The sequence below is a fragment of the Elaeis guineensis genome, chromosome 1 (assembly GCF_000442705.2).
Source record: "Elaeis guineensis isolate ETL-2024a chromosome 1, EG11, whole genome shotgun sequence".
In the NCBI taxonomy this organism is placed as follows: Eukaryota; Viridiplantae; Streptophyta; class Magnoliopsida; order Arecales; family Arecaceae; genus Elaeis; species Elaeis guineensis.
This window is the reverse complement of record NC_025993.2, coordinates 172,005,943-172,032,104: the sequence shown is the minus strand read 5'-3', so window position 1 is coordinate 172,032,104 and position 26,162 is coordinate 172,005,943. Positions and strand designations below refer to the sequence as shown.

At 43.7% G+C, this 26,162-nt stretch overlaps 1 protein-coding gene across 3 annotated transcripts in view; it reads right to left on the bottom strand.

Annotated features, from left to right (window-relative positions):
• Positions 1-25,855, bottom strand: part of LOC105039590 (amino acid transporter AVT1A) — a 56,705-nt gene extending 30,850 nt beyond the window's left edge. Inside the window, exons 1-8 of one of the 3 annotated variants that reach the window (XM_010915785.4) lie at positions 25,437-25,855; positions 23,837-24,114; positions 23,390-23,604; positions 1,041-1,064; positions 738-918; positions 427-646; positions 177-312; positions 60-79 (exon numbers count right to left, since the gene is read on the bottom strand). In XM_010915785.4, the coding sequence (XP_010914087.1) occupies positions 60-79; positions 177-312; positions 427-646; positions 738-918; positions 1,041-1,064; positions 23,390-23,604; positions 23,837-24,114; positions 25,437-25,630 (1,268 nt within the window). In that variant the 5' untranslated portion in view covers positions 25,631-25,855. The remainder of the gene's footprint in view (positions 1-59; positions 80-176; positions 313-426; positions 647-737; positions 919-1,040; positions 1,065-23,389; positions 23,605-23,836; positions 24,115-25,436) is intronic. The other 2 variants (XM_010915784.4, XM_073248524.1) reach the window with 2 other exon arrangements.
• Between the last annotated feature and the right edge of the window lie 307 nt (positions 25,856-26,162).

Sequence of the window (26,162 nt, the reverse complement as noted above, 5' to 3'; positions counted from 1 at the left end):
CGAAGAAGGAACAAAGAGTAGATTCTTTATGTTCAAACTTTTGAAGCCAGAAAGGATACTTCGTGAAAGGATTAACCACCTGACAACGAAGATAGAATTAGATTTTTAGGATAATAAAGTTGTATAAAGAAAAAATAATAACAAGATGAATTTACAATAATTAACCAGACATTTACCGTTGTCCACAAGGCAACTTTTGCGAAAAAGGAATGCATTGGCAAATTCAATGTTATCTGAGAGAGAGTACTTTCACCAAACATGAGATATCCAATGGTGGCAAAAGAGCCATAGATTGCTGTACACAGAGTGAAACTGTTTCACAGTAGGAAAGAAAAGAAAGAATTTTTCAGGAAATGAACAAGGCACACATAACTACATAGCCTCAACAACTTAATGTCCTCATTCTGGAATTTTATGATGCCATACCTAATCAAAAATGCCTTGTTGAATTTTGTGCGATCAGACATTGATTGGTAAATATTGGGAAAGACTGCATGTCCGGAGAAACAAAAACCATATACACCAATGGCAAAAGGAAGACCGCTCCACTTCACTGCATTACCAGTCTGATGGAACCCAATTCCATCCGTGGTACCAATAAGGAGAACAGAGAGGAAAATCAGCATAGTGGTAAGCACACCACCAGCTGCAGAAAAAATTACTTGTGAAAAATTTATAAGATACTACAATACAGAATAAATAAACAGTACATGTCCATGTCACATGATAAGTCGGACCTGAAAGGTAAGAGATGACTCTAAGATCTCGCAGCCAAACAGTTGGTAAAACAAGCAAAGCAGTCAATATTCCAAAAAAGTGCAAAGAATCAACATGCAGCCCAGCCAAATCAAAAGCAGCACCAGGAAAGATCCTTGTGAGATTATCACCTTCCAATATAATAAATTCCACGCAATATGACTGCATTCATGGAATAAGAATGATATGGTAAATTTGCAGATAGGTTCATAAATTTGACCATCAACAGATAGCAGAAATTAGATGATTTACTCTCCCAAGATCAGAATCTGAGCTCCACTTACATATAATTCTGTGTATAATGCAACCTGCATAATGAACATAAGAGTATTAAGACACTTACGAACAAAAATACGGGAAACAATTATGGCTGTTCCCTCAGTTACAGCTGCTATTGCTGTGACCTGATAGCAAAAACACTTGATATGCAAAGGGCAGAAATCAGCAAACTATAAACACAAGAAACCCAACAGACTAACTATTAAGTCAGAAGAAACTGAATTTGACAGTGCAACTCATTATTCATTGTGCAGTTCAAGTTTGCAAGATCCACCAAAAGACTAGCAGACTGTTTCTTCGCAATTTGGGTTATTACTCGCAAAAAATCTTGATGCATTAACTTCTTCCAAGATAAATTTAAGGGTCACTATATCACAGGCAACAAATAAATAAGGAAATGCATAGTGCCTCTTTTATCTTCAAAGCTCCAGTCCATAGACTAATCCATCATATTTTTACTGCTCTCCCATACAAATCAAAGAACTAAATTAAAACAACATGAAATTCCCTGAGGTAAGGTGGGTTAAATAGAGAATTTGCCAACTTTCCAAAGAACAACATCAGTATGTCTGAACATTTTTGATGAACTTTCTAGAGACAATAGTTATTTCTAAAATTTTACAGGTGTCAGGATAAACATGGAACAATCTCCATTGGGATGTTAATAAATTAAGAACAAGAAATGACTATACTGCTATTTGCACCAAAACCTTTCAGCACTATAAAAAACAAGTGACTGCCTAGAGACAGAACGGTTATTTCTAAAATTTTACAGGGGTCAGGATAAACATGGAACAATCTTCTTTGTGATGTTAGTAAAATTAAGAACTAGAAATGACTATATTGCTATTTTCACCAAAACCTTTCAACACTATAACAAACATGTGACCACCATGCCTGTTGATAATTATTAGATGTGTGCCCTAGAAGCCAATTGTTGGCTGACACATATTGTAAATTCCAGAACACAATTTGTACCTGCAAAAATTTTATTTATTAATAAAAAGATAATTTTTATTCCAATCATGTTTTTATGTGTCCATGATTCGTCCAAAGAATTAACAAATGACAACAAATATTCTCAAAGTGTTGAAAATTTGGGGAATGTATTATTAATGGTTAATTCCTAAAAGCTCCCGATCGAGGGATCATCATGCAGGACGGTGATCGATTCAGTTAGATCGGTGCACGAACCACTTTCCTTCCAGACAGATGAGTTTCGAGTCTGTAATGTGAAAACACTGGGGCAAGAGTGCAGATGATTGTTAGAGAACAATTTGATTGAGTATGACCAACACGAGAAACCACTTGGATGTCTCCTCACTCGTCAATGGTTTGCTCGATGCTGCAGTGATGTGCATGGTCCTTTGACTTACAGTGCCTCGACTATTCGCAGTGAGGCTACTGTAGTTTGACTGCACATAAACTTGAACCCTTAGCCACTTGGATCCTTGCAGTGTATATTAACTATAGTGGATTTAGGTTCACTGATAGGAATAGGATGCACCTAGATGGAATCTATCGACCTTAGCAGAAAAGGAGTAGTCCTATGCGATTCGCGAGACTGAGTTCAGAAAGTCTTTGACCAAAGCAAGCATGAATACTGAAAAAGAATTTCTACAGAAATTCACAAATGAAGTTGAGTCGAGCCAATCTTGCATATGACTGATGTTGGGGTTTAACGAATTTTTCATGACCTTCGTCTAGTTGGGACTCATGATAAAAAGACTAAATCACACAGTAACTACACCTAGAAGTTCAATACTTCCATTCTGCTGGATTGCCATTACATAGTACTAGATGTCACTGATGGATTATGAGATTCATCGAGCGTTATCTTGATGATCGATGATCCTTGATGGACAAAATTAAAATTGTTCCAACCCACTGAAAGGAGTTTTGATGATATTGTGATAGGGATCACGATATATCTCACTATCAAATAGAATAGAACCTATGAGGTCACACACAATAGAGGTATTTGACTGGTCAGATGATTGATTAACGATTATGAATCGCTATTGGATCTAATCATCAATATGATTGATGATTGATCCAATGCAAAAGTTAGAATAAAATAATTCACTAAGAGTTAGTGAGTTGTAGGAGGATTAATTAGTAATTGGATTGCTAATTGGCTCAATCTGATTGAGCAATGAGATTTAGATCAAGTCTAATTGAATTGAATTTGATTTGACTTGATATGGAATTGATTAGATCAAGCCTAATTAAATTATGAGATAACCCGATTACAAAGGAGACCAATTTCTTATTTGATTTGGGCTTGATTCGGGCTTGATTCAACTAATTTCCTAATTGGATTAGGGTCTGATTGGATTCCTAGTTAGACTAGAATTTTTTTTCTTGGGTGCAACCAAATCCTAAATTGGTTAGGATTAATTAACCACCTAAAATGAGAGTCCTAATCAACTGAGACTCTCTCTCCCTAGTGCCCCCCCTCATGCCGCACGCCCATCTTATTCCATGCCAATACTTCTTCATGCAAACTTGGTTTTTGCATGAGAAAACTTGCGCCCACCCTTCTCCACACCCTCTTCTCAACGCCAAAGGTGATAAGGATCAAGTTCTACTGGAACTTGAATCCTTATTAGATAAGGTTTGACCTTATCTTTGGATGCCATTTTAAGAGGAGAGATTTTTGGGGCATGAGCATGTGGAGAAATCAAATTTCACCATAGAAAAAAAAAAGAGAGGGACGTGGGTTTTTTCCTTTAGGCGTCATCTATCATCTTGGTGTGTAGGGTTTTAGGAAGAGAAAAAAAAAAAGAAAGGATTTCTCCTTTTTTTGTTCTTCCTCCTCCAATACTTCTTCTTTGAGAGGATCTGAGAGAAGAAAAGAAGATCTTCAATCAACCATCAGAAAGTGATTTCTGCAAGGAAGCTAGTATCCCGAAGAGATCAAGAAGCCTCTGATCAAATCAAAATTTCGTGTAGATACCTGTAGAAGCCAGACGCGTGTGCGGCTCGAGAAATACAGGCATCCACAATCATCGACTGTGGTGTAGATCGACCCGTGCAAAGGTATGGAGATCAGATCTCTTCTTGATAGATTAGATTTTAAATTAGATTCCAGATGCATGATTATGTTTATATCATAGATCTATTTGTAGGAGGTTTAGCAAATTTGTTCTGATACATATTTAGATTAAAAATGTTTTAATCTACATTTACTACCGCTACGTAATTCAAAATTGTTTTGAAACTACATGCATGAAACCACCTAATCCAACAGTGGTCCCAGAGCCACAATTTTGATATGAACATGAATGCATGCTATTTGAAATCTGATTTGCAGAAATCAGATCTGAAATTAAATATTTCAACATCGTTCTGGAATAAAGTTGCCCTGGCATAACTCAATTATGCTAAATGATTGGCCTAAAACGATGTTGAACATTATAAATTATTAGATCTAAAATTTTTGCATGATACATGATATGATTGTGTGATTGTTTCAGATCTAAAATAAATTTTTTTTCTTGCAGGTCTGAAATTAGATTCAGATGTAAAAAAGTTTTAAGTCGTTTCGTTCGGATCTAAAATTTGTTTCAGATTTGAATTTAGATCTGAATTTTATGTCAAGATTTGAAATTTCTGCGATTTGGGTTCATGGGTAGACCAATTTGGATCTCTAATTTGATTAGAGTCCTAGAATTTTTGATTGGCACATGTTGGGCTCAATCGAGATGAGCAATCGATCTAGTTGAATCAAGGAGTTGATTGTGATTAGGTCAAGTCAGCTCAAGATCAAATAATAGTTGCAGGATCAAATTGATTAAGTTGCATGTGTTAAAAATTTTTGACCCATAATCTGATCTTGGCTCAGTAGCTCAAGCCTCGATCACTTAGGTTAACCCAATTAAAATTGGTCAGCACCAGTTGGTGTCTAAGATGAGCACATTGAGCGATGGTTATTTAATTAGGACCGTTGCCACCAGCAGTGGAGAGTTTCCCATCAATCTCTTGTTTATCTCGCCAACTGTGATCAGTTTTGATTTGGGTGCCTGATGATTTGAGCTGAACCAATGCCCTAATCAATTAAAGATTTGCATGAAATGTAAATGGTTAAAAGAGACCTAAATAAATCTTCTTGCATATATTAAATCTAGCGGTCTTCCATCGTTGTAGAGATGCAGGCATCTTCCTGGCGTTGATCGTTTTCGGCTGATTACAGTGGCTCGATTGCATCGAGAAGGTGCAACCACTCTATTAGCATTAGATGCTCCGAGATAGAGATGGGGTTGGGTCCAATAACTATTAAGTGACGGACTCAATGACGGCATTACATCCGCTGATCAATGGTGAGTCTGACTTAACTAAGAAATATGCCTACAACTGTTAGATGAGGCCACGACTTAGAGACTGATATTGCCGCATCTTGCTTAGTGAAGCAATGGACAAAGTGTTGTTCACTCATTGATCTGCATGTTACCAATAACTGTTAGGTGAGGTGCGCGTAGATTAGTAGAAGCGCAGTACTCACTTGAAACCGTAGTCGCATACGGATTTTCATTTCTCCATCCGAGTATAGGAGACTCGAGAAAATAGTGATAGTATTTATTTTTAAAGTCCCTAAAACAAATCAAAAACAAGTATAAACATCTCATTAGAAAATTTTACTGTCTGCAGTTAGTCATGTTATCTTCCAACCCATTAGCTCATATCCTAAAGACCAGCAGGTTGACTGAAACCAATTATAAGGACTGACTCAAGAACTTGAGAATAGTTCTCAGTTTTGAGAAATTGACCCATGTTCTTGACCAAGAAATCCCTATGTTGCTGACTCGTCCATCTCCTGATCAACGAGCTGCACTTGAGAAGTAGATGGATGATGATAATTAGGTTAGGTGCTACATCTTGGCATCTATGTCTAACGATCTTCAGCATCAGCACGAAGATATCAAGACTGTCAAGGATATGCTGACTCACCTGCAAGAGTCATATGATGATCAGAGTCACACAGCTCGCTTTGAAGTCTCCAAGAGACTCTTCAGAGCGAAGATGCGTGATGGGCAGTCGGTTCGCGATCATTGTTTGATAATGATCAAGGACATTAAGAAACTTCAGAAGCTCAAAATAAACATGGACAAAAAATTGTGGTAAATTTGATCCTACAATCTCTTCCTGATTTATATGGACAGTTTATTGTAAGCTATCATATAAATAAGATTGATAACACCCTATCCGAATTAATTAACATGTTGGTGACAGTTGAAAGGACCTTGAAGAGTTCAAGAGGCTTTATTCTGGCAAGCCTGAAGAACAAAGAGAAGGATATACCTTCTGAGAGTATGTCTGACTCGCTCATTATAGAAACTAACCTTACGGTTTTCTCTTCTTCCAGTTGAATTTTAGATTCTGGTTTTAATGTACATTTGTGCACTTCAATGCAGGATCTAAAGAAAACTAGAGGACTGAGGGAAGATGAAGTCACTCTTAGTGTCGACAATGGGGCAAGAGTTGCCGCTGTGACCGTAGGCACCTATCCTTTGCGATTACCGTCAGAATTTAATTAGTTCTAAGAGACTATTTTTATGTACCTATAACTAGCAGAAATTTGATTTTTGTATCTATGCTAGCACAGGATGATTATATATTCAATTTTAATAAGGATCAGTGCTCAATTTATTTTGCAAATATAATTGTTACACATGCCTTTATGATTGACGGTCTCTACCATTTGCATATTGATGCATTGGTGAACGTTAATGAGCAAATTATGAATGCTATAGGATCTAAGAGATCAAGAGATAGGCTAAACCAAAGATATCTGTGGCACCTTAGGTTAGACCATACAAGAGAGGACAAAATTAACAAATTGAAGAAAGATGGCCTTCTCGGACCATTGACTTCCGAGTCTTATCCAATTTGTGAGTGCTGTCTTTAAGGAAAGATGGCGAAGCTGCCTTTTATGGGATATGGGAAAAGAACCACTGAGATATTAGTCCTGGTACATACTGAGGTGTGTGGCCCATTTGATGTGCAGACCAAGGATGGCTCTCTCTACTTCATAACCTTTACCGATGATTATTCACGGTATGGATTTATATACTTGATGCGATGCAAGTTTGAAGCCTTTGAAAAGTTCAACGAGTTCAGATGTGAAGTAGAGAAGCAAACAGAAAAATTCATAAAGATTCTTCGATCAGATCGAGGAGATGAATATCTTAGTGAAAAATTTTATAGCTATCTCAAGAACAATGGCATAATCTCACAGTGGACACCTTCTAAAACACCTCAGCTCAACGGGGTATCCGAGAAGAAAAATCAAACTCTATTGACTATGATCCGATCCATGATAAGCTTCATAGATCTTCCAATATTTTTTTAGGACAAGCATTACTTTCTGCAATTTATCTTTTAAATAGGATTTCCTTTAAATCCGTTCTTACTATATCGTATGAGATATGATATGGTAAGAAATTAAGTCTTGGTTATCTTAAAATTTGGGAATGTCCGGTCCATGTCAAGCAATAGCAGACGGACAAGGTAGAGGCTAGATCAATTAGGGCTCGTTTCATAGGATATCCTAAAGAATCCATGGGATATTATTTTTACCTTTCAAAAGATCACAATGTGATTGTGAGCCGTCATGTTGCCTTCTTAATAAAATAGTTTATCCAAGATGAAGGCGGTGGAAGAAAAATTGAGCTCGAAGAGAAGATCTCTAAAGAGCCATGAGTCTTAGAGCCTAGACCCGTTTATAGTGAGCCAGTAGATGCAATATCTCCACCTCGTAGATCTAGTAGGATCTCCCGTTCTCCTGAAAGATACTTAAGTATACGTACAGAGGATGTAGAGGAAGCATTCCTTATAGGAGATAGAGACCATAGAGATGACGCAAAACCTATAATGAGGCGATGTTAGATGTTGACTCCGAGAAATAAAAGAAAGCAATGAAGTCAGAAATTGACTCTATGCATTCCAACCATATTTGAACTTTAGTAGATCCACCTGAAAATATAGTACCTATTGAGTGTAAATGGATCTACAAAAGAAAAATAGGTTCGGATGATAAGATAGTGATATATAAAAAAAGGCTGATAGCGAAATGTTATAGTCAACGCGAAGACATTGACTATCAGAAAATCTTCTCGTTGGTAGCCATGTTGAAATCTATCCAAACACTGCTCGCCGTTGCAGCATACTACGATTATGAAATTTGACAGATGAATGTAAAAATTGTCTTCTTAAATGGATATCTTTAGAAAGATATCTATATGAAACAGCCTATGAATTTCACATCTAATGATAGTGATCACAAAATCTGCAAGCTACAAAGATCCATATACGGACTTAAGCAAGCATCTCGGAGTTGGAACACTCACTTCAATTATGTGATCAAATCGTTTGATTTCATCAGAAATAAGGAAGAGCCATGTGTATACAAAAAGATCAGCAAAAATGCTGTCACATTTCTCGTACTGTACGTAGATGACATCTTCCTAATTGAAAATGACATTCTTATGTTGACCTCGATCAAAGCATGGCTGTCAAAAAAATTCTCAATGAAAGACCTACAGGAAGCATCCTACATTCTTAAAATTAAGATCTATAGGGATAGATCTAAAAAAATATTAGATCTCTCACAGAAAATGTACATAGAAAAAGTGTTGAAAAGATTCAGCATGAAAAACTTCAAGAGAAGACTTTTATTGTTTAGACATAATTTATCTCCAAGAAGATGTGTTCTAACACACCTGAGAAGATACAACGTATGAGCAAGATCCCTTATGCTTCGGCTATAGGGAGCCTCATGTATGCCATGCTATGTACTCGACCTGATATAGCTCTTGCTGTGAGTGTCACGAGCAGATATTAGTTGAATCCAGATGAAGAGCATTAGATAACTGTGAAAAATATCCTTAAGTACTTGAGGACTAAGAATTTGTCCTTAATCTTTGGAGGAGGATCTGAGCTAAAAGTAGGAGGATACACCAATTCAGACTTTATGTCTGATGTCGATGATAGATCTACATCGAGGTGTATATTCTTATGTAATAGAGGTTCTGTTAGTTGGAAGAGTTCCAAACAACCGATTATCGCAAATTCAACCATAAAAGCCGAATACATTACCCCCTCTGAAGCTGCTGAGGAAGCATTCTGGTTCAAAAAATTTGTTGTGAAGCTTGATGTCATGCCATCTGATGCCATTACACTGTATTACAACAACAACGACGTCATAGCCCTCGCTAAGGAGCCAAAGACTCATAAAAAATCCAAATATATAGAGCGGCGATTCTACATTATACGCGAATACATCGAGAAGAAGTTCATCGAAATGCAGAGAGTTGATTCCACATAAAATATGGCGGACCTGCTGACGAAGCCTCTTAGCTAGAAGAAGATCGAAGCTCACCTAAAAAAGATGGGACTTAGATTTATGGCCAATTGCATTTAGTGCAAGTGGGAGTTTGTTAGATGTGTGCCCTGAAAGTCAATTATTGGCTAACACATTGTAAATTTCAGTGCACAAAATTTGTACTTATAAATTTTATTTATTAATAAAAAAAATTTATTTCAATCATATTTTTGTGTTCATGATTCGTCCAAAAAATTAACAGATGATAATACATATTCTCAAATTATTGAAAATTTAAAACATATATTACTGATGGTTAATTCCTAAAAGCTCCCGATCGAAGGATCATCACGAAAGATGATGATTAATCCAATTAGATCGATGCACGGATCGCTTTCCTTCTGGACAGATGAGTCTCGAGTTTGCAGTGTGGAGACACTGGGACGAGTGCAGGTAGTTGTTAGAGAACTTGCATTGAGCATGACCAACACGAGAAACCACTTGGATGTCTACTCACTCGTCAGTGATTTGTTCAATGCTGCAGTTGTGTGCATAATCCTTTAACCTACGGTGCCTCGACTATTCGCAGTGAGGCTGCTGTAGTTTGACTGCACATAAACCTGAACCCTATCCATTTGAATATTTACGGTGTATGTTGGCTACAGTGAGTTCAGATTTAGTGTTAAGAGTAGGATGTACTTAGATGGAATCTATCGACCTTAATAGAAAAGGAGTAGTCCTATGCGATTCACGAGACTGAGTTCAGAAAATCTTTGACCAAAGCAAATGTGAATACTGAAAAGAAGTTTTCACGAAAATTTACGAAGGAACTCGAGTCGAACCAATCTTGCATATGACTGACGTTGGAATTTGATGAATTTTCTATGACCTATCTAATTGAAACTCACGATAGAAAGACTGAATCACACGGTAACTGCACCTAAAGGTTCAATACTTTCATTCTGCTGGGTTGCCACTACATACTGCTAAGTGTTACTGATGGATTGTGAGATTCGTCGAGCGTCATCTTGATGATCGATAATCCTTGATGGGCAAAGTTAGAATCGTTCCAACTCATTGAAAGAAATTTCGACGATACTGTGATAGATATCACGATATATCTTACTACCAGATAGAATAGAACCTATAGAATCACACACAATAGAGGTACTTGATTGATCAAATGGTTGATTAGCGATTCTGAATCGCTATTGAATCTAATCATCAATATGATTGATGATTGATCCAATGCAAAAATTATAATAAAGTAATTAACTAAGAGTTAGTGAATTATAAGAAGATTAACTAGCAATTGGATTGTTAATTGGTTCAATCTGATTGAGCAATGGGGTTTAGATCAAATCTAATTGAATTAGATTCGATTTGACTTGATTTGAATTTGATTGGATTAAGCTTAATTGAGTTATGAGATAATCCAATTGCAAGGAAGCCCAATTCCTTATTTGATTTGGACTTGGTTCACAATTAATTTTCTAATTGGATTAGGATCTGATTGGATTCCTAGTTAGACTAGGATTTTTCCTTTTTTGGATGCGACCAAATCCTAAATTGGTTAGGATTAATTAACCACCTAAAATGAGAGTCCCAATGGACTGAGATTCTCTCTCCCTAGTGCGCCCCCTCATGCTGCACACCCATCTTATTCCACGCCAATATTTCTTCACGCAAACTTGGTTTTTGCGTGAGAAAACTTGCGCCACCTTTCTCTACGCCCCTTCTCAACGCCAAAGGTGATAGGGATCAGGTTCTATTTGAACTTGAATCCTTATTAGATAAGGTTTGACCGTATCTTATCTTTGGACGCCATTTTAAGAGGGGAGATTTTTGGGGCGTGAGCATGTGGAGAAATCAGATTTCACCGTAGAAAAAAAAGGAGGGGTGGGTTTTTTCCTTTAGGCATCATCTATCATCTTGGCATGTAGGGTTTTGGGAAGAGAGAAAAAAAAAGAGAGGGTTTCTCCTATCTTCTTCTTCCTCCTCCTCCAATACTTCTTTTTTGAGAGGGTCTGAGAGAAGCAAAGAAGATCTTCAATCAACCATCAGGAAACAATCTCTGCAAAGGAGCTAGCACCCCGGAAGATCAAGAAGCTTCTAATCAAATCAAGACCTCGTGTGGATACCTGCAGAGACTACATGCATGTGCGGCTCGAAGAACTCAGATATCCACGATCATCGACTGCGATGTAGATCAACCCATGCAAAGGTATGGAGATCATATCTCCTCTTGGCAAATTAGATTTTAGATCAGATCTCAAAAGCATGATTATGTTTATATCATAGATTTGTGTGTAGGTGGTTTAGCAAATTTGATCTGATGCATATTTAGATTAAAAATGTTTTAATCTACATTTACTTCCGCTGAATAATTCAAAAATGTTTTGAAACTACATGCATGAAACCAACTAATCCAACAATAGTTTTCAAGCTATTGAAATCTCTAGGTGCAAAATTTTCAACATTTTTTCCCAAATTTCATTCTAACTTAACAACGAGAAGGCATAACTTTGGAACATAGAAGACCTTCTATGAATAAATCAACATTTTCTTATAGTCTTCATAAAATTCCATTTGCTGAATTCAACCAGAAGAATTTTTACAATGTTGGATGTTCACAATTTATTTTCTCTTCTAACTAATTTTACAATCTATGATTTTTCCAAATTTATTTTTCCTTTTCTGCATCACCAATTTTTGTGGCCAAGCAAATCTTTAAACATGATTGCCACTACAATATTCTAAAAATTAACAATATTTTCATATAAGCATATTTTATAAGTTGCAAGGTCAATACTATCAGTTTGCGCCACAATGCATCATTGGGTATATAACAGCCTCATCAGCTATGTTGACTAACCACTAGAACCCAACAGCTTAATCTATTAGGGAAGGGTTCAGCAATGTATATCAAGCATTAACACCCCACCTTCACGTGTGGATCCAACCACACACATTAAGACATGAATGAGTCACAAATAACTCAAGATAACAAGTTGAGAACGATTCAAGTAACTGGCAGAAATGAGTCAAGAGAAGAAAAGACTCAAGATAATAAATGGGTGGTAGTAACAAAATTGGCCTATAAATAGGGATTTGAATTCACGACCTTTGGCTCTAACATCATTTTAACACTAGAATCCAAAAGCTAAGCTATCAGTGAAGGGATCAATGATGTATATTGGGCTTTAACAAGATGATACACAGCCTCCACATCATAGGGAATGTATATAACCTGGAGCCAATAGATATCATATGTCTATGCATATTTGATCAAGGCACTAGTATACACATTTACCTATTGTTGGTGCAAAAATCCGCCGGTGTCGGAGAAGCTGGAGTTGAGGGAGTCGCGGTCGCCGCCGAGACCCGCAAAGAAAGTCTAAACCGGAGGTGGGGGTGCTCCGATAAGACCCTCCGACGCTCAAATCAGTTCTCTGCCTCAACAAGAATGGAATGCTCGAACGAAAATTCTAGTAGAGTTTTTTAGATAGAGATTAGAGCTTAGAGAATAACATATCTGGGGGTCCCCTTTTTATAGGCGGAGGGCGTAACAGATTGACAGCGACGTCTGTAACCGCCCGGTAGTGGGCCGTTCGGAGCCATGAGGAGTTTGTTACGGAGAGTAGTGGAGTGGAGTCGTGGCCATCGCCGTGGCCTGCCACGTGGAGCCTGTTGTGGAGAGTGGGGTGATGTCCGTTGTCGTGACTTGCCAGAGCATGATGGAGCCGCGTAGGATCCGTTATAGGAAGTGGAACAGAGTCGCAGCCATTACTGTGGCCTACCAGGGAGTCCAGGCCTGTCGGCCGAAGCTCGGTTGGGGTGTCTGGTGGAGAGGGGTAGCTCTCCGTCTGAGAGGAGCTCGGATGTTGCTGGCGAGCTTTCTACCGTTGGGTGCCTTGGGCGCTAGTACTGCTGGCGAAGGTCATTTGCTGTAGAAGCTCGGGCAGGGGCTTTCTGTGGACAAAGTTCAGTTTCACGCAGAATCCGTCAGAAGGTCGACCGGCAGTGGATGTCGGATGGCGCTGGAGAGGTTCACCCGCTGCAGAGGTTCGGCTGCTGGAGCCCGTGCGTCGTAGGAGTTCATCCAGAATTTATCTGCTACAGAAGTTCGGTCGGAGTCTGGTTCCCGTAGAAGTCCGGATGGGGATCATTTGTTGAGGAAGCTCGACCAAAGCCTGCCTGCAATAGAAGTCCGGAAGGAATTTGTTCACAAGGGAAGCTCGGATGGAGGCTTACAGTAGAAATCCGATGCGGACCGTTCGTAGTAGAAATTTGAAGTAGACCGCTTGTAGTAGTAGCTCGGAGTAGATCGCTTGTAGCAGAAGCTCGGAGTAGATCGCTTGTAGTGGAAGCTCGGAGTAGATCGCTTGTGGTGGAAGCTCGGAGTCCGGCCCTTGTAAGAATTCGGATGAGGTCTACCTGCAATGGGAGCTCAGGGCTGAAGTCCGACTCCCGTAGGAGCTCGGACGAAGTCTACCTGCAGTAGGAGTTCGGGGAAAAAGTCCGGCTCCCGTAGGAACCCGGATGAAGCCCAGAAGGCGGTCGACCGTCGGAGAGGTTTGGAAATATGTCGCCCAAGGTTGGACGTCGGCAGAGTCCCGAGAGGGTCGCTCCTGGCACGAACTTCGGCTGGGGGGTATTTTATACCCAACACCAGTCCCCCTACTTCCGAGTTCGAGTTTCGAATGAAGTATAGAGAAATTTTTACAGCCGAAGTTGCCCTCTTGAATTCTGCGCGCGACCGTCCTCAGATATCCAGGCATTTAATGCGCGCATGCCGGAGTCTTTTCAAATCGGGGCGATCCGAAGAGATTTTTCGGAATTCCCGCTGGAGCGTTGCTTTAGGTACGGTGCAATAATGGCCTTGCCAGCTGTCAACTGCTTTTAGCCGCCTGCTGTGGCGAGTGGGACACGTGGCGAACATGGGTCGGCCTAAGGAGATCTGCGATCATTATAGCGCCGGATCCCAGGGTCTATTTAAACCCGCCCTTCTGCCTCCAGGAGTTTCATTCTGTCTGAAAGTCCTGTTGGTGCCCGTCTTCTTTCCGAGAGCTCTGCCTCTCTCGACGTCCGTTTTGGCCCCAGGTGTTCTTCGAGTCATCCCTGTCCCTGCATCTCTGCATCCTTCGGAGCAACTTAGGTTAGTTCCTGAACTTCCGTTCCTTCTCTCACCATTTAGGTGTTCCTTCTTCATTTTTCTTCTGCCGCATTCCACCTGTCTGGTTCCCCACGGACCTTTCGTCTCTTCTTTTTCTCGATTTTTTTGAGATTTTTAGGATTTTTGCTTGAAATGTCTTCTGGCTCCTCCGCCTCTAGCGATTCCAGGAGTTCGTCTGCCTCAGCCCCTCAGAACCCTCATACGGTAGACGAACCCATATCTAGGGCTGGGCCTCGTTCGATTTTTGCGCCGGACGCCATTCCCTGTTCTCTGACTCCGGACGAACTTTTACTGATAAGGGTTCAGTATGGAGTTCCTCCGGAGTACGATCTGGAGCTTTCCGGTCCCGCCGACCGGGCTAGCACCCCCCCACCTGGCCGTTTCTGTCTGTACCAGGAGGCCTTCTGTGCTGGGCTCCGACTCCCGCTTCCGTCCTTCATCGTCGCCCTTTTCCATTTTCTAGACATTTCTTTAGCTTCAGTCGCGCCGAACTCCTTTAGGTTTTTCATAGGGTTCCTCTCCCTCTGCCATATAGTCAAAGTTCAGCCATCTCTTCCTTTGTTTAGGTATTTTTACACCTTCAAGCGCCACCCCTCGACAAAAGACTGGTGGTACTTCTCTCCCCAGTTCGACAAGAAGGGGTTACTGAAAGGTGCTCCTTCTATCCATAACTGAAAGGGGAAGTACCTCTACGTCCAATGTCCGACCTTAAAGCTGGGATTGCCCCCTTGGGGCTCCCTGAGGGATTCCGTCCGCCAGGCTCCTAGCTTGGGGGAGGACGACCTTCAAGCCGCCCGGAAGCTTCTTAGTTATCCAACTCCTTCCCTTCCCAACCTTCTGAAGGAGCAATTTCTGTTCAACATCGGCTTGAGTCCCCTGGATCCTGCGAATATTCCATCTTTTCTTTTCTTCTTCTTTTCTCCCCCCTCTTTTTTCTTTTTTCTTTTTTTTTACCATGCGTGACCTCTTCCTTTTTTCACTCCGTTGCTGATCTCTCTTTTTCTCTCTCTTTTTTTTTTTTTTAGGAATGGACGCCGAAGCAGCACGAATGCTTGCCAGGGGCCTCAAGGTTCACAAAAGAAAAGGCGCTGCGGCCTCCGGGTCGGCAAAGAAGGCCAGGACGGAGGAGACGAGCTCGGCCACGCCTGCCCAGGCGGCCCTCACTGTCGATGTTCCTTCAGATGCCGAGCCCCCAGTTCCCCGACCCTCTTCGAGGAGTTCTCCCACCGAGGTTCCCGCTTCGGGGGCCCGCTCCGAGGAGGTGCCAGGGGTTGAGAGGGGGAGGAGAAAGAAGACGATGGCCCGCAGGGTCAACGGCCGCCGAGCTGCCATCGAAGAATCCCACGGCTCCGAGGAAGAGCCGGTGGAGAATCCCTTTAATGACAGGGACCTGATAAAGTGACTGGTCGACGGGTGCGTCCTGCCCGAATTCTTCCAGAGGATCGTTCGCACCGATCCCGAACAGCGGGTTTGGGACTCTCTGGGATCCTTTCTCGAGGTAAGCAGATTCACTTTCCTCCTTCCCCTCGCTCCTTCATTCAATTAATTTCTCAGCTTTCATTCTGACCTTCTGGCCGCCCTTGCAGATCGAGCACCAGCTCCTCGCCAACATCGAGGCGATGAACAAGACGAGGAGGGACGCTATCCAGATGGAGGAAGGTCGCCGGACCGAGGCCGCCCGCCTCAAGGAAAAGGCTGCCGAGGTAGCCAACCTCCAAGAGGCACTTGAGAAAGAAAAGCAGGCCTCAGAGGAGATGGTGAGGAAGGCGGAGGCCGAGGTCGCAAATTTGACGGAGCAGATTCCGGTTCTGATCTCGGAGGTCAGGGTCCAAGCGGTGGAGGAGTTCAAGGCTTCTACTGAAATGAGGGACCTGAACGTCAAGTTCGGCCAAGATGCATTCATCAAAGGATTCGAGCTCTGTCAAGAGAAGATGGTCAAGAAATTTCCCGAGCTCGACTTCAGCTTCTTGGATGAGGCGTCTGAAGATGAAGCCGGGCCCTCTCCTACTGCCGCTGCCACCGCAGCCCCCCTTCCAAGAACACCGGGCTCTCCAACTCCTGCTTCGGAGGTCTGAGACCTCTGACTTTGTATTTTTCTTTCACTGCGATATTTTTTTTCCTTTTGTCTTTAAGAGACATTCAATCAATAAAATTGGGCTCCTCCTTATGGGGAACTTCTCTTCTCTTTTCTTTTTTTTTCTTTCTGCAATGAGCCGCGCCTTGACGCTTTTGTCTCCCGATGGTAGTGTCCTGCCGAAGTGCTTCCCTTGCCACAGGAAGTTCCGCTGAGGTCCACGATCCGACATCTAAGGAAGAAAGTCTGTCATTTAACAAAAAGGTCGAGGGAGATGGAGGACGAACTTCGCAGGCTGAGGGAGAGCCACTCAGAGGCCACTGCGGAGGCCACCTACTTTCGGAACCTCCACGTGAAAGGGATCATGGATTACAGCCGGAGGAAGGCAAACTTCAAGGAGCTCGAGGAACATAAGAAGCGCGCCAGCGACCGATCTTGGGCTCAGGCTTCCAAGATCAGCTCTCTTGGAGCGGAGCTGTCGGCTGCACGGGAGAAGATCGGTCAGCTGGAAGGAAGCTCATCCTGGCTTTCGACTCGGGCCGACCACGATCGAGAATGGTCGAAGTTCTCCGACCTTCAGCAACAGCTCCAGGATGCCGAGGCGAACTACAATACATACCGGGCCGGCTGGTGCAAGCAGGTGGACGACTACAGGAGGAAGCTCAGGATGGCGACCGACGAGGTTGCCCGCCTTCAAAGGCAGTTATCTGAAGGGGCCCAGTTCGTCCCTATTTGGGATCCCGACGAACTCCAATCCCTGAGAGGAACCATAGAAGAGTTATCCGTCGCCCTTAGGGAGGGGAAGACCGAGCTGCAGCAGTTGAAGATCCAGCTGGTATACGAGCAGCAGGTGGTCAAGGACGCGGAGGCAGAGTCCGAGGTCCTGAGAAAAAAGCTCCGAGAGGCGGAGAACGAAAGCCAACGGTCTCGTCGGATGTATCTGGATATACTAATAAGGGAGAAAGAATTGGAAGAAGTCGAAAGTTTAAGACACTCCCTGATGAGGGTCGAAGCCGAAAGTTCGAAGTCGGAAGAAGCCGGGCCCCCTTAGGGCTCTTTTTGCCTTCCGTCCTTCTATGTGTCCTCTTTCTCTGTTCTTGTCGTTTTTTCTCTTTTTTTTTTTTTGGGCCTTCTGGGCTCTGTAACGTAGACCTTGTTAACAAAATGAAAAAGAGATTTTTTGTTACCTTATCCGCGCGTTGTGTTGAATTGTCGTCCGCCGGACTTCTTTCATTTTTTGTCTCGTTCGATGTCGATGTTGTCCGAAGGTTCCTTGTTCATTTTTGTATTAGGTCGTCGTTACCGAATTTCTTTCGCCTTTTGATTTGTTCGACGTCGACATCGTTTGAAGGTTCCTAGCCGTTGTCGTGTTGATTTGCCTTTTCGTTCATGACCGTAGATCTCTTTTTCTCTTTCTCCTTCTTCATTGAGACGAGGTCCTTTGTGCCTTTGGTATAGTTTAGCTTCCATTTTTCACTGGTGTAGTTCGTCGCTTTTCCTTCGCATCTCCCTCCTCTTTTTAAATAAGGGTTCTCCCCAACTTTCTGCAGGGTCGCGGGAGCATAGAGGGGCCGTCGAGAAGGTTCTCTTTTTTCTTATCAGATCCTGAATGATCGGATCTTAATTGGAGTCAGGACGAGGTTCTCCTCCTATCCCTGATGTAGTCGATTTCAGCTCAGGTTAGGACGAGGTTCTCCTCCTGTTCCTAACAGGGCTGTGGGGGCACATATGGGCGTCGCAAGGCCTCTCCCTCCATCCGATCTAAAAGTAACCGGGCCTTCGACTTTGCTCATGTTAGGACGAGTGACCCTCCCAGGACTTTGCCGACGTCCAACCTTGGGCGACATATTTTCGAGCTTCTCCGACGGTCGACCGCCTTCTGGGCTTCATCCGGGCTCCTATGGGAGCCGGACTTCTTCCCTGAACTCCTACTGCAGGTAGACTTCGTCCGAACTCCTACGGAAGCCGGACTTCAGCCCTGAGCTCCTATTGCAGAAAGACCACATCCGAATTCTTACAAGGGCCGGACTCCGAGCTTCCACCACAAGCGAGATCTACTCCGAGCTTCCACCACAAGCGATTTACTCCGAGCTTCTGCTACAAGCGATCTACTCCGAGCTACTACTACAAGCGGTCTACTTCAAATTTCTACTACGAGCGGTCCGTGTCGGATTTCTACTGTAAGCCTCCACCCGAGCTTCCCTTGTGAACAAATTCCTTCCGGACTTCTATTGCAGGCAGGCTTCGACCGAGCTTCCTCAACAAATGATCCCCATCCGGACTTCTACGGGAACCAGACTCCGACCGAGCTTTTGTAGCAGACAGATTCCGGATGAACTCCTACGACGCACGGGCTCCAGCAGCCGAACCTCCCCAGCGGGTGAACCTCTCCAGCGCCATCCAACATCCACTGCCGGTCGACCTTCTGACGGATTCTGCGTGAAACTGAACTTCGTCCACAGAAAGCCCCTGCCCGAGCTTCTACAACAGATGACCTTCGCCAGCAGTACTAGCGCCCAAGGCACCCAACGGTAGAAAGCTCGCCAGCAACATCCGAGCTCCTCTCAGATGGAGAGCTATCCCTCTCCACCAGACACCCCAACCGAGCTTCGACCGACAGGCCTGGACTCCCTGGCAGGCCACAGTAATGGCCGCGACTCTGCTCCACTTCCTATAACGGATCCCACGCGGCTCCATCATGCTCTGACAAGTCACGACAACGGACATCACCCCACTCTCCACAACAGGCTCCACGTGGCAGGCCACGGCGATGGCTACGACTCCACTCCACTACTCTCCGTAACAAACTCCTCATGACCCCGAACGGCCCACTACCGAACGATTACAGACATCGCTGTCAATCTGTTACGCCCTCCGCCTATAAAAAGAGGACCCCTAGATACGTTATTCTCTAAGCTCTAATCTCTATCTAAAAAACTCTGCTAGAATTTTCGTTCGAGCACTCCATTCTTGTTAAGGTAGAGAACTGACTTGAGCGTCGGAGGGTCTTGCCGGAGCACCCCCACCTCCGGTTTAGACTTTCTTTGCAGGTTCCGACGGCGACCGCGACTCCCTCGACTCCAGCTTCTCCGACGCCAGCGGATTTTTGCACCAACAGGATTGGCGCTAGAGGAAGGGGACTGTATCTTCGTAGTACCCTTATTCTTAAAGGAGCGCTCAACGGAACCACCTCCGGTCATCTTCTCCGACATCTCCTCCTTCGGTTGCCTGCCTGATCTCCACCTGATGCCTCCCCGAAGGGCATCCACCAGACGGTCAACGGCCTCCACGGCCAGATCTCAGCGAGCTCCGCAAGCCCTGGCCTCATCTCCAGTTTTTCAGGCTCCTCCGGCGACGGCAGTCGGCATGGAGCAGTTTGACCTGCTAGTTCAACAGGTCAGAGGCCTCACCGAAGCAGTGCAGGCCATGCAGCAGCAGCCGCACGCATCGATGCGGCTGGAAAAAGCATCGTCGGAGTTCCAGAATCCGACGACCGGACGGGCCACATGGGCCAGCCGCCCTGTCTTTCCCAGAAAAGAAAAACAGAAGGCGGAGAGTCCTTCGTCCGATCATGATTCAACCCCCGGAGAGTCCCTGCCTCCGCTCCACCAGAAGACCCTCGAGGCCCGCAATCGAGAGGACCTCCTGGATCAGAGATTCCAGGAGATGAACCGGCGGATCGAAGAGCTCCGCCGCACTCCCACTGCTTACGGTGAGGACATCTGCACTAACCCTCCTTTCTCTCAAATGATCATGCAGGAATCAATCCCGCCGAACTTCAAGCTCCCCCAATTCGAGAGCTACGACGGAACTTCGGACCCGATCGACCACATGGAGGCCTTCCGGACCATAATGCTGTTCCATGGCGCGCCAGACGCCATCTTGTGTCGAGCTTTCCCGTCTACCTTGAAGGGAGCAGCAAGGAATTGGTACTCGACACTGAAGTCGGGTACAATCTTCTCCTTTGACCAGATGAGTCACCAGTTCGTGGCTCATTTCGTCAGCAGTCGGCATCCCCGACGAGATTCGGAATCCCTCATCTACATCAAGCAAAAAGAGGGAGAATCCATCCGAGCTTACGTCAACCGCTTCAACGCCGCCGCTCTGGAAGTCCGAAACCTGGATCAATCGGTTGCAATGGCCGCCTTAAAGAGCGGCCTTCAAAAGAATGACCTCCTCTTCTCCCTAGAAAAGAAGTATCCCAGAGACTTTGCCGATCTGCTGGCTCGGGCCGAAGGATATGCCCGAGCGGAGGAAGCCTTCAAGCTAAAGGACGAGGAAGCTGCGAAGGAGCGGCAGGCGGGCGACTCCAGCAAGCCCGCAGTTGAAAGAGGGCCGAGTGAGGCTCGGTCACGTTCTCGGACTCCTCCCGGGCACAAGCGCGCCCAGACTCCTCCCCGAGCACGCAGGCAGAGAAGTCCGGACCGCAGGGTTCGGCGGGGCTCCCCCCAGAAAGATTCCGCAGCTATGCCCCTCTCAACGCATCGAAAATCCAGGTGCTGATGGAGGTCAGGGAGCAGCTCCCAAGGCCAGAAAGGATGCGCACACACCCCGGAAAGCGCAATCCTAACAAGTTCTGCCTCTACCATCGTGACCACGGCCACGACACAGAGGAATGCATCCAACTCCGAGACGAGATCGAGGAGCTCATCAGAAGAGGTCGGCTCGACAGATTCATTCGACGCCGACCTGAGGGTAGAGAGGATCGGCCAAGGGTCCTGCCACAACCTGAGCCGCCGAGGAGGGAAGAGCAGCCCGGAGATCGGCCTCCAATTGGGATCATTAACTCCATTTCTGGAGGACCTCGACGGGAAGCAGACCTTCTACGACCATGGGATTTGAAAAATCTGTAAATGTGTTACTAACGACTTTGCTTTAAATCAAGATTCCTTTCAGACTTGCATATCTTTCCCTTTTGGCGTGGACCCGTAACGACAGGGGATAACCCCTTCAGACAACGAAAACAAATCCATGTTAGGAACAGGAAGAGAACCTTGTCCTAACATGGGCAAAATTGAAAGTCCAGTTATTTCAAGACCGGACGGGGGGAGAGGCCCATATAACGGTCCTTATGTACCCCCACAGCCATGTTAAGAACAGGAAGAGAACCTCATCCTAACATGAGCAAAGTCGAAGGCCCGGTTCTCCTTAGACCGGATGGGGGGAGAGGCCCTGCAACGCCCATATGTGCCCCCACAGCCCTGTTAGGGACAAGAGGAGAACCTCGCCCTAACATGAGCAAAGTCAAAGGCCCGATTCTCCTTAGACCGGATGGGGGGAGAGGCCCTGCAATGCCCATATGTGCCCCCACAGCCCTGTTAGGGACAGGAGGAGAACCTCGCCCTAACATGAACAAAGTCGAAGGCCCGATTCTCCTTAGATCGGATGGGGGGAAAGGCCCTGCAACGCCCATATGTGCCCCTACAGCCCTGTTAGGAACAGGAGGAGAACCTCGCCCTAACATGAGCAAAGTCGAAGGCCCAGTTACTTTTAGACCGAAGGGGGGGAGAGGCCCTGCAACGCCCATATGTGCCCCCACAACCCTGTTAGGGACAGGAGGAGAACCTCGCCCTAACATGAGCAAAGTTGAAGGCCCGGTTACTTTTAGACCGGAGGGAGAGAGAGGCCCTGCAACGCCCATATGTGCCCCCACACCTATTATAGGGAATGCATATGTGACAACACAGTAGCCCTCAAAGAAATGTTCTCATCATAATCGTCATCATCATCATCAACGCCTTTTCCCATCAAATATAGCTTTTTGTACAGCAGAACAATAGCTTGAGAAGGTTGCATGGGTGAATCAAAAAACAAAAAAGAAAAAGCTAATTCGGGACAAATTTAGAAAAGAGAAGGATCTATCAAGCCCAATAAGCAGGAAAGGTAGGGGGATATACCCCATTGGCCATATTTAAACTCAAACAATTAAGAAACCACATCCAAAATTCCAATAGATTTTGGAAGAACTTAAATAAAGGGGGAAAAATAGATGATGGTGACTTTTGATATAGAAACATGTATCTATATCTAAGACAAATATAAGTCAAAGAGCCAAACTAAACAATAAATGCCTAAATGCAACAAGAAAATTATTTTGTGGATACTTTCTAATGCCTGTAACTTTAAATCCCAAAGGTATAAAAGGTTGATAGGTCAGGTTTTCACAGTTCATATTTATCTAGAAGTTATAACAAATTTTTTCCAAAAGATAAATTGGTTTTCAAGCAGAGTATTCGTATGTAGCATATGTTTTTACAAAGCTCAGAGGTCACCTATTGTTCATTTTAAAATATTAGCAGTTTGACTTGAAAAGGTGACTTTCCAAATGTATCTTTGTGTTTCTCTCCAAACTTCAAAGAAAATTTTATACCAGATGCCAGAGGTTCCTCTCTGATATCAACATGCTTGCCTGCAAATCAGTCAGTTCAATTTATTTTCGACCTGTAAGTTAGTTATACATTAACCAACCAAAAAGTTCCACTTTGTTACATTACAACTAGATCTTTAACACTTAATGATCACACATCTGATGAATTGTCCATTACATTCCAATTTGCCCTCCCCCCTCTGGTGCAGGGGATAGTAAGTGTTGTACCAAAGTGCAACTCATATGTGAAGCTCGAAATACGTCTAAGGCTTTAATCATGCATGGGTATGGTCACTTACAGAGGCATACTCAGCATATAAGCTATTTTTAACCAGAAAGAGTCTACCCAGGGTATGTTCCTCTTTCTCATTCTCTAATTTTAAAATCCTCAAGGCTTTAATAATGAGAACTCACAGATATAAAAAGGCGCCCATATCTCCCAAATGCAGCTTCCCCGATATCTGGGTAGCTTGAAATGCCGTCTTTGCTTTCTAAACAGTATTTCATAAGAACGCCCGTATAAAAGCAGACAGCGGCAAAGAGAACCAAGAGTGTCATACAAGCCCACCCAGCCTCTTTAACTGTTGATGGAGTAGAAAGAAGACCAACGCCTACCAGTACATTAACTCCTGTCTCATAGCAAGAACATGAGAAGTAAAAATTGAATTTAGTTACAGGTCAAAATGAGTAATTGGCAATATAAATTAAGTGTGCCAGCAACTAAATCAAGTCAGTGATACAACTAGTAACAATATGACAGATTCAGTAAAGAATGAAACAGGGTTCATACATAGTCTAAGAAGAATCACAACACACAGAGAAAGATGGAGATACGACAATCAGTCAAGTAGATGAGTGTACCATTAAAGACAGTTTGAGTGACACTACAACAATGTTCAGTATACCCTTCTCCAGTATGCACATGGAAAAAGACACGCTCATCTGCTGCTGAAGTGTTCCTCGAGCTCTTATCTGATCCTTGCTTATCCAATATGCTATCAGATATAAAAGGCAATCTCATGTCTGAGTTTGGTCCACCTTCAGCACAGCTATCCAAACTTGAGTATCTAGGACTCGAAGTAGGCCTAAGGTGTCCAAAGTTTGGAGTTGCAGTGATTGTGTAAGAATCAGTTGTTTCCCTGTCAGAGCAATCAAAAAGGAACCGGAACCAACGGATGCGTTAAAACAAATTCCAGACACATTAAGCAATAAGACATCTTAAGCATAGAAATAAACCCACATAGACTATGGCAGCACCAAAATCCTTTTTGTTCAGCTACCAGTACAGATATTACTGGTACAAGGTGTGGATTTCATCAAACTCTAACAAGAATTCAAATTTTGATGTCACATCTATGTATTCTTATCTATGTTGTTTGGACCTATTTGCATGTTTATTCTGAGCTTAATTTAATAATCGATGAAATGTGTTGTGGAAATGCTATCTGAAAGCAAAATAATGAGGCAGCAAGAGATCAGATGGAAATTTCAAAATATGTCACTCAGTATACCCAAAGGCAAAAGGGAAAAAGAAGAAGAAGAAAAACACAAATAATTCCCAGAAGCATTTCTATTTTCAAAAGATATAATATAAACACTGAAATAAAGTCTAAATTTTCTTCATATTTTTGTGTTATTTTCCCAGATAATTTAGTAATTTTAGTTGGTAGATGTGGCTAAAAACAGAAAGGTGATGAATTCTATAGGATTCAGCATATAGCATTCTTGGATTCTTTCCTGCAAACTCAATATACTACATTTAGAAGGATGCATACGAATCATGTAAGAATCGTTCCGCATGAAAGTGTTTTTATGTATCGAATATCCCATGTCGCAGATGGGAACACGCGCATTGAATTATTTTACCTCGAATAGCTCCAAAACAAAAAGGAACATGCTTCCTGGTTAAAGGACTGTATTAAAGAATCATTCTGACATCATTTTTTTCCAATTCCTTCCCACAAGTGTTAAAGAATCATTCTGACATCATTATTTCCAATTCCTTCCCACAAGTGTCACCAAGACTATTTCTCGAGTCACAAGTTCTCATTTTACCGGTTTCTTCACCAATCCACACCACTTTTACCGATGGTAGCCGGTGCTAACGTGCCAAACAACTCACCACTCCGTGCTATCCGTACATGGGCGTTGTGGTGGGCTCTGTTCTTAACCGGCTATAACAGGTCAAGGTGCTGGATTAGGTAAAGAAACAACATGAACGAAGCCGCCATGAAAATCCCACCATCGCTGTGGGCCTCCGTGCTCCAAATCCAGAATTTAAACAGCAAGAAGAACAACAAAGACACTACTGGGGATAAAAAAAAAAAAAAAATCGACAACAAGAAAGAAGAACGGTAAAAGAAATGAACAGAGACTGGTAGCAGTTGCAGTGGATAAATAATTCTAAAATAAGTCTCAGAGAGGAGAGGATGGCAGAAGGAAGGGAGAAAGGAGGCCAAACTTGTAGCTTCGGGGCCATTGCCGAGAGTAGAACGGAGACGAGGGCTCCTCCTCCTGCTCTTCCCAATCGCTGCCACCCCAGCCGTCGGTCTTCACCACCACGCTGCCATCGTCGCTTGTGCCGTCCTCCATGAAAAGCTCCACGTCCTTCTCCGCCATGGCCCCGGACGATTTCTCCATCCGAGAGTCAGACATCCTCAACCCTAGCGACGCTCCGCTCCAAGCAAGATAAAAGAATCCAGAGCTCACGAATCACGGGAGAAAAATCCGGGGCGCCCTCCCTTTCCTGATAAGAAAGCGACGGCGAGGGAAGCGCGGGTATAACGTATGCGGTCCCGGGCGAGCGACATAGGATAGCGATCCGACCGTTCCAGAGAGTTTGGGAAACTGCGCACAGGGGAGTCGGGCATGTGCCAGCGGGGAACGATGCAGCGAATATGGAGGGAATAAGTATTAATTAAGTAATTTATGAGTATTTAAAGCAACCGGAACATGGTTCACTGTCCATGCTTGTTTTGTTTCTCGTCCTTTTATGGCGTAATCGTGCTGTCGTGGGGATATTTTGTCCTCGGATTCTGATGAAAAAAAAAAAGAAGCAATGGCGGCTGGTAAAGGGAAGTGCGTGCGTCCGTGGGACTCCTGTGCGTTCGGGATTGAAAGATGAAAGCTTTGCAGCTGGACAATCGCACACGCTGGCGCAAAGTATAAAAATTAATTAAAATATAAA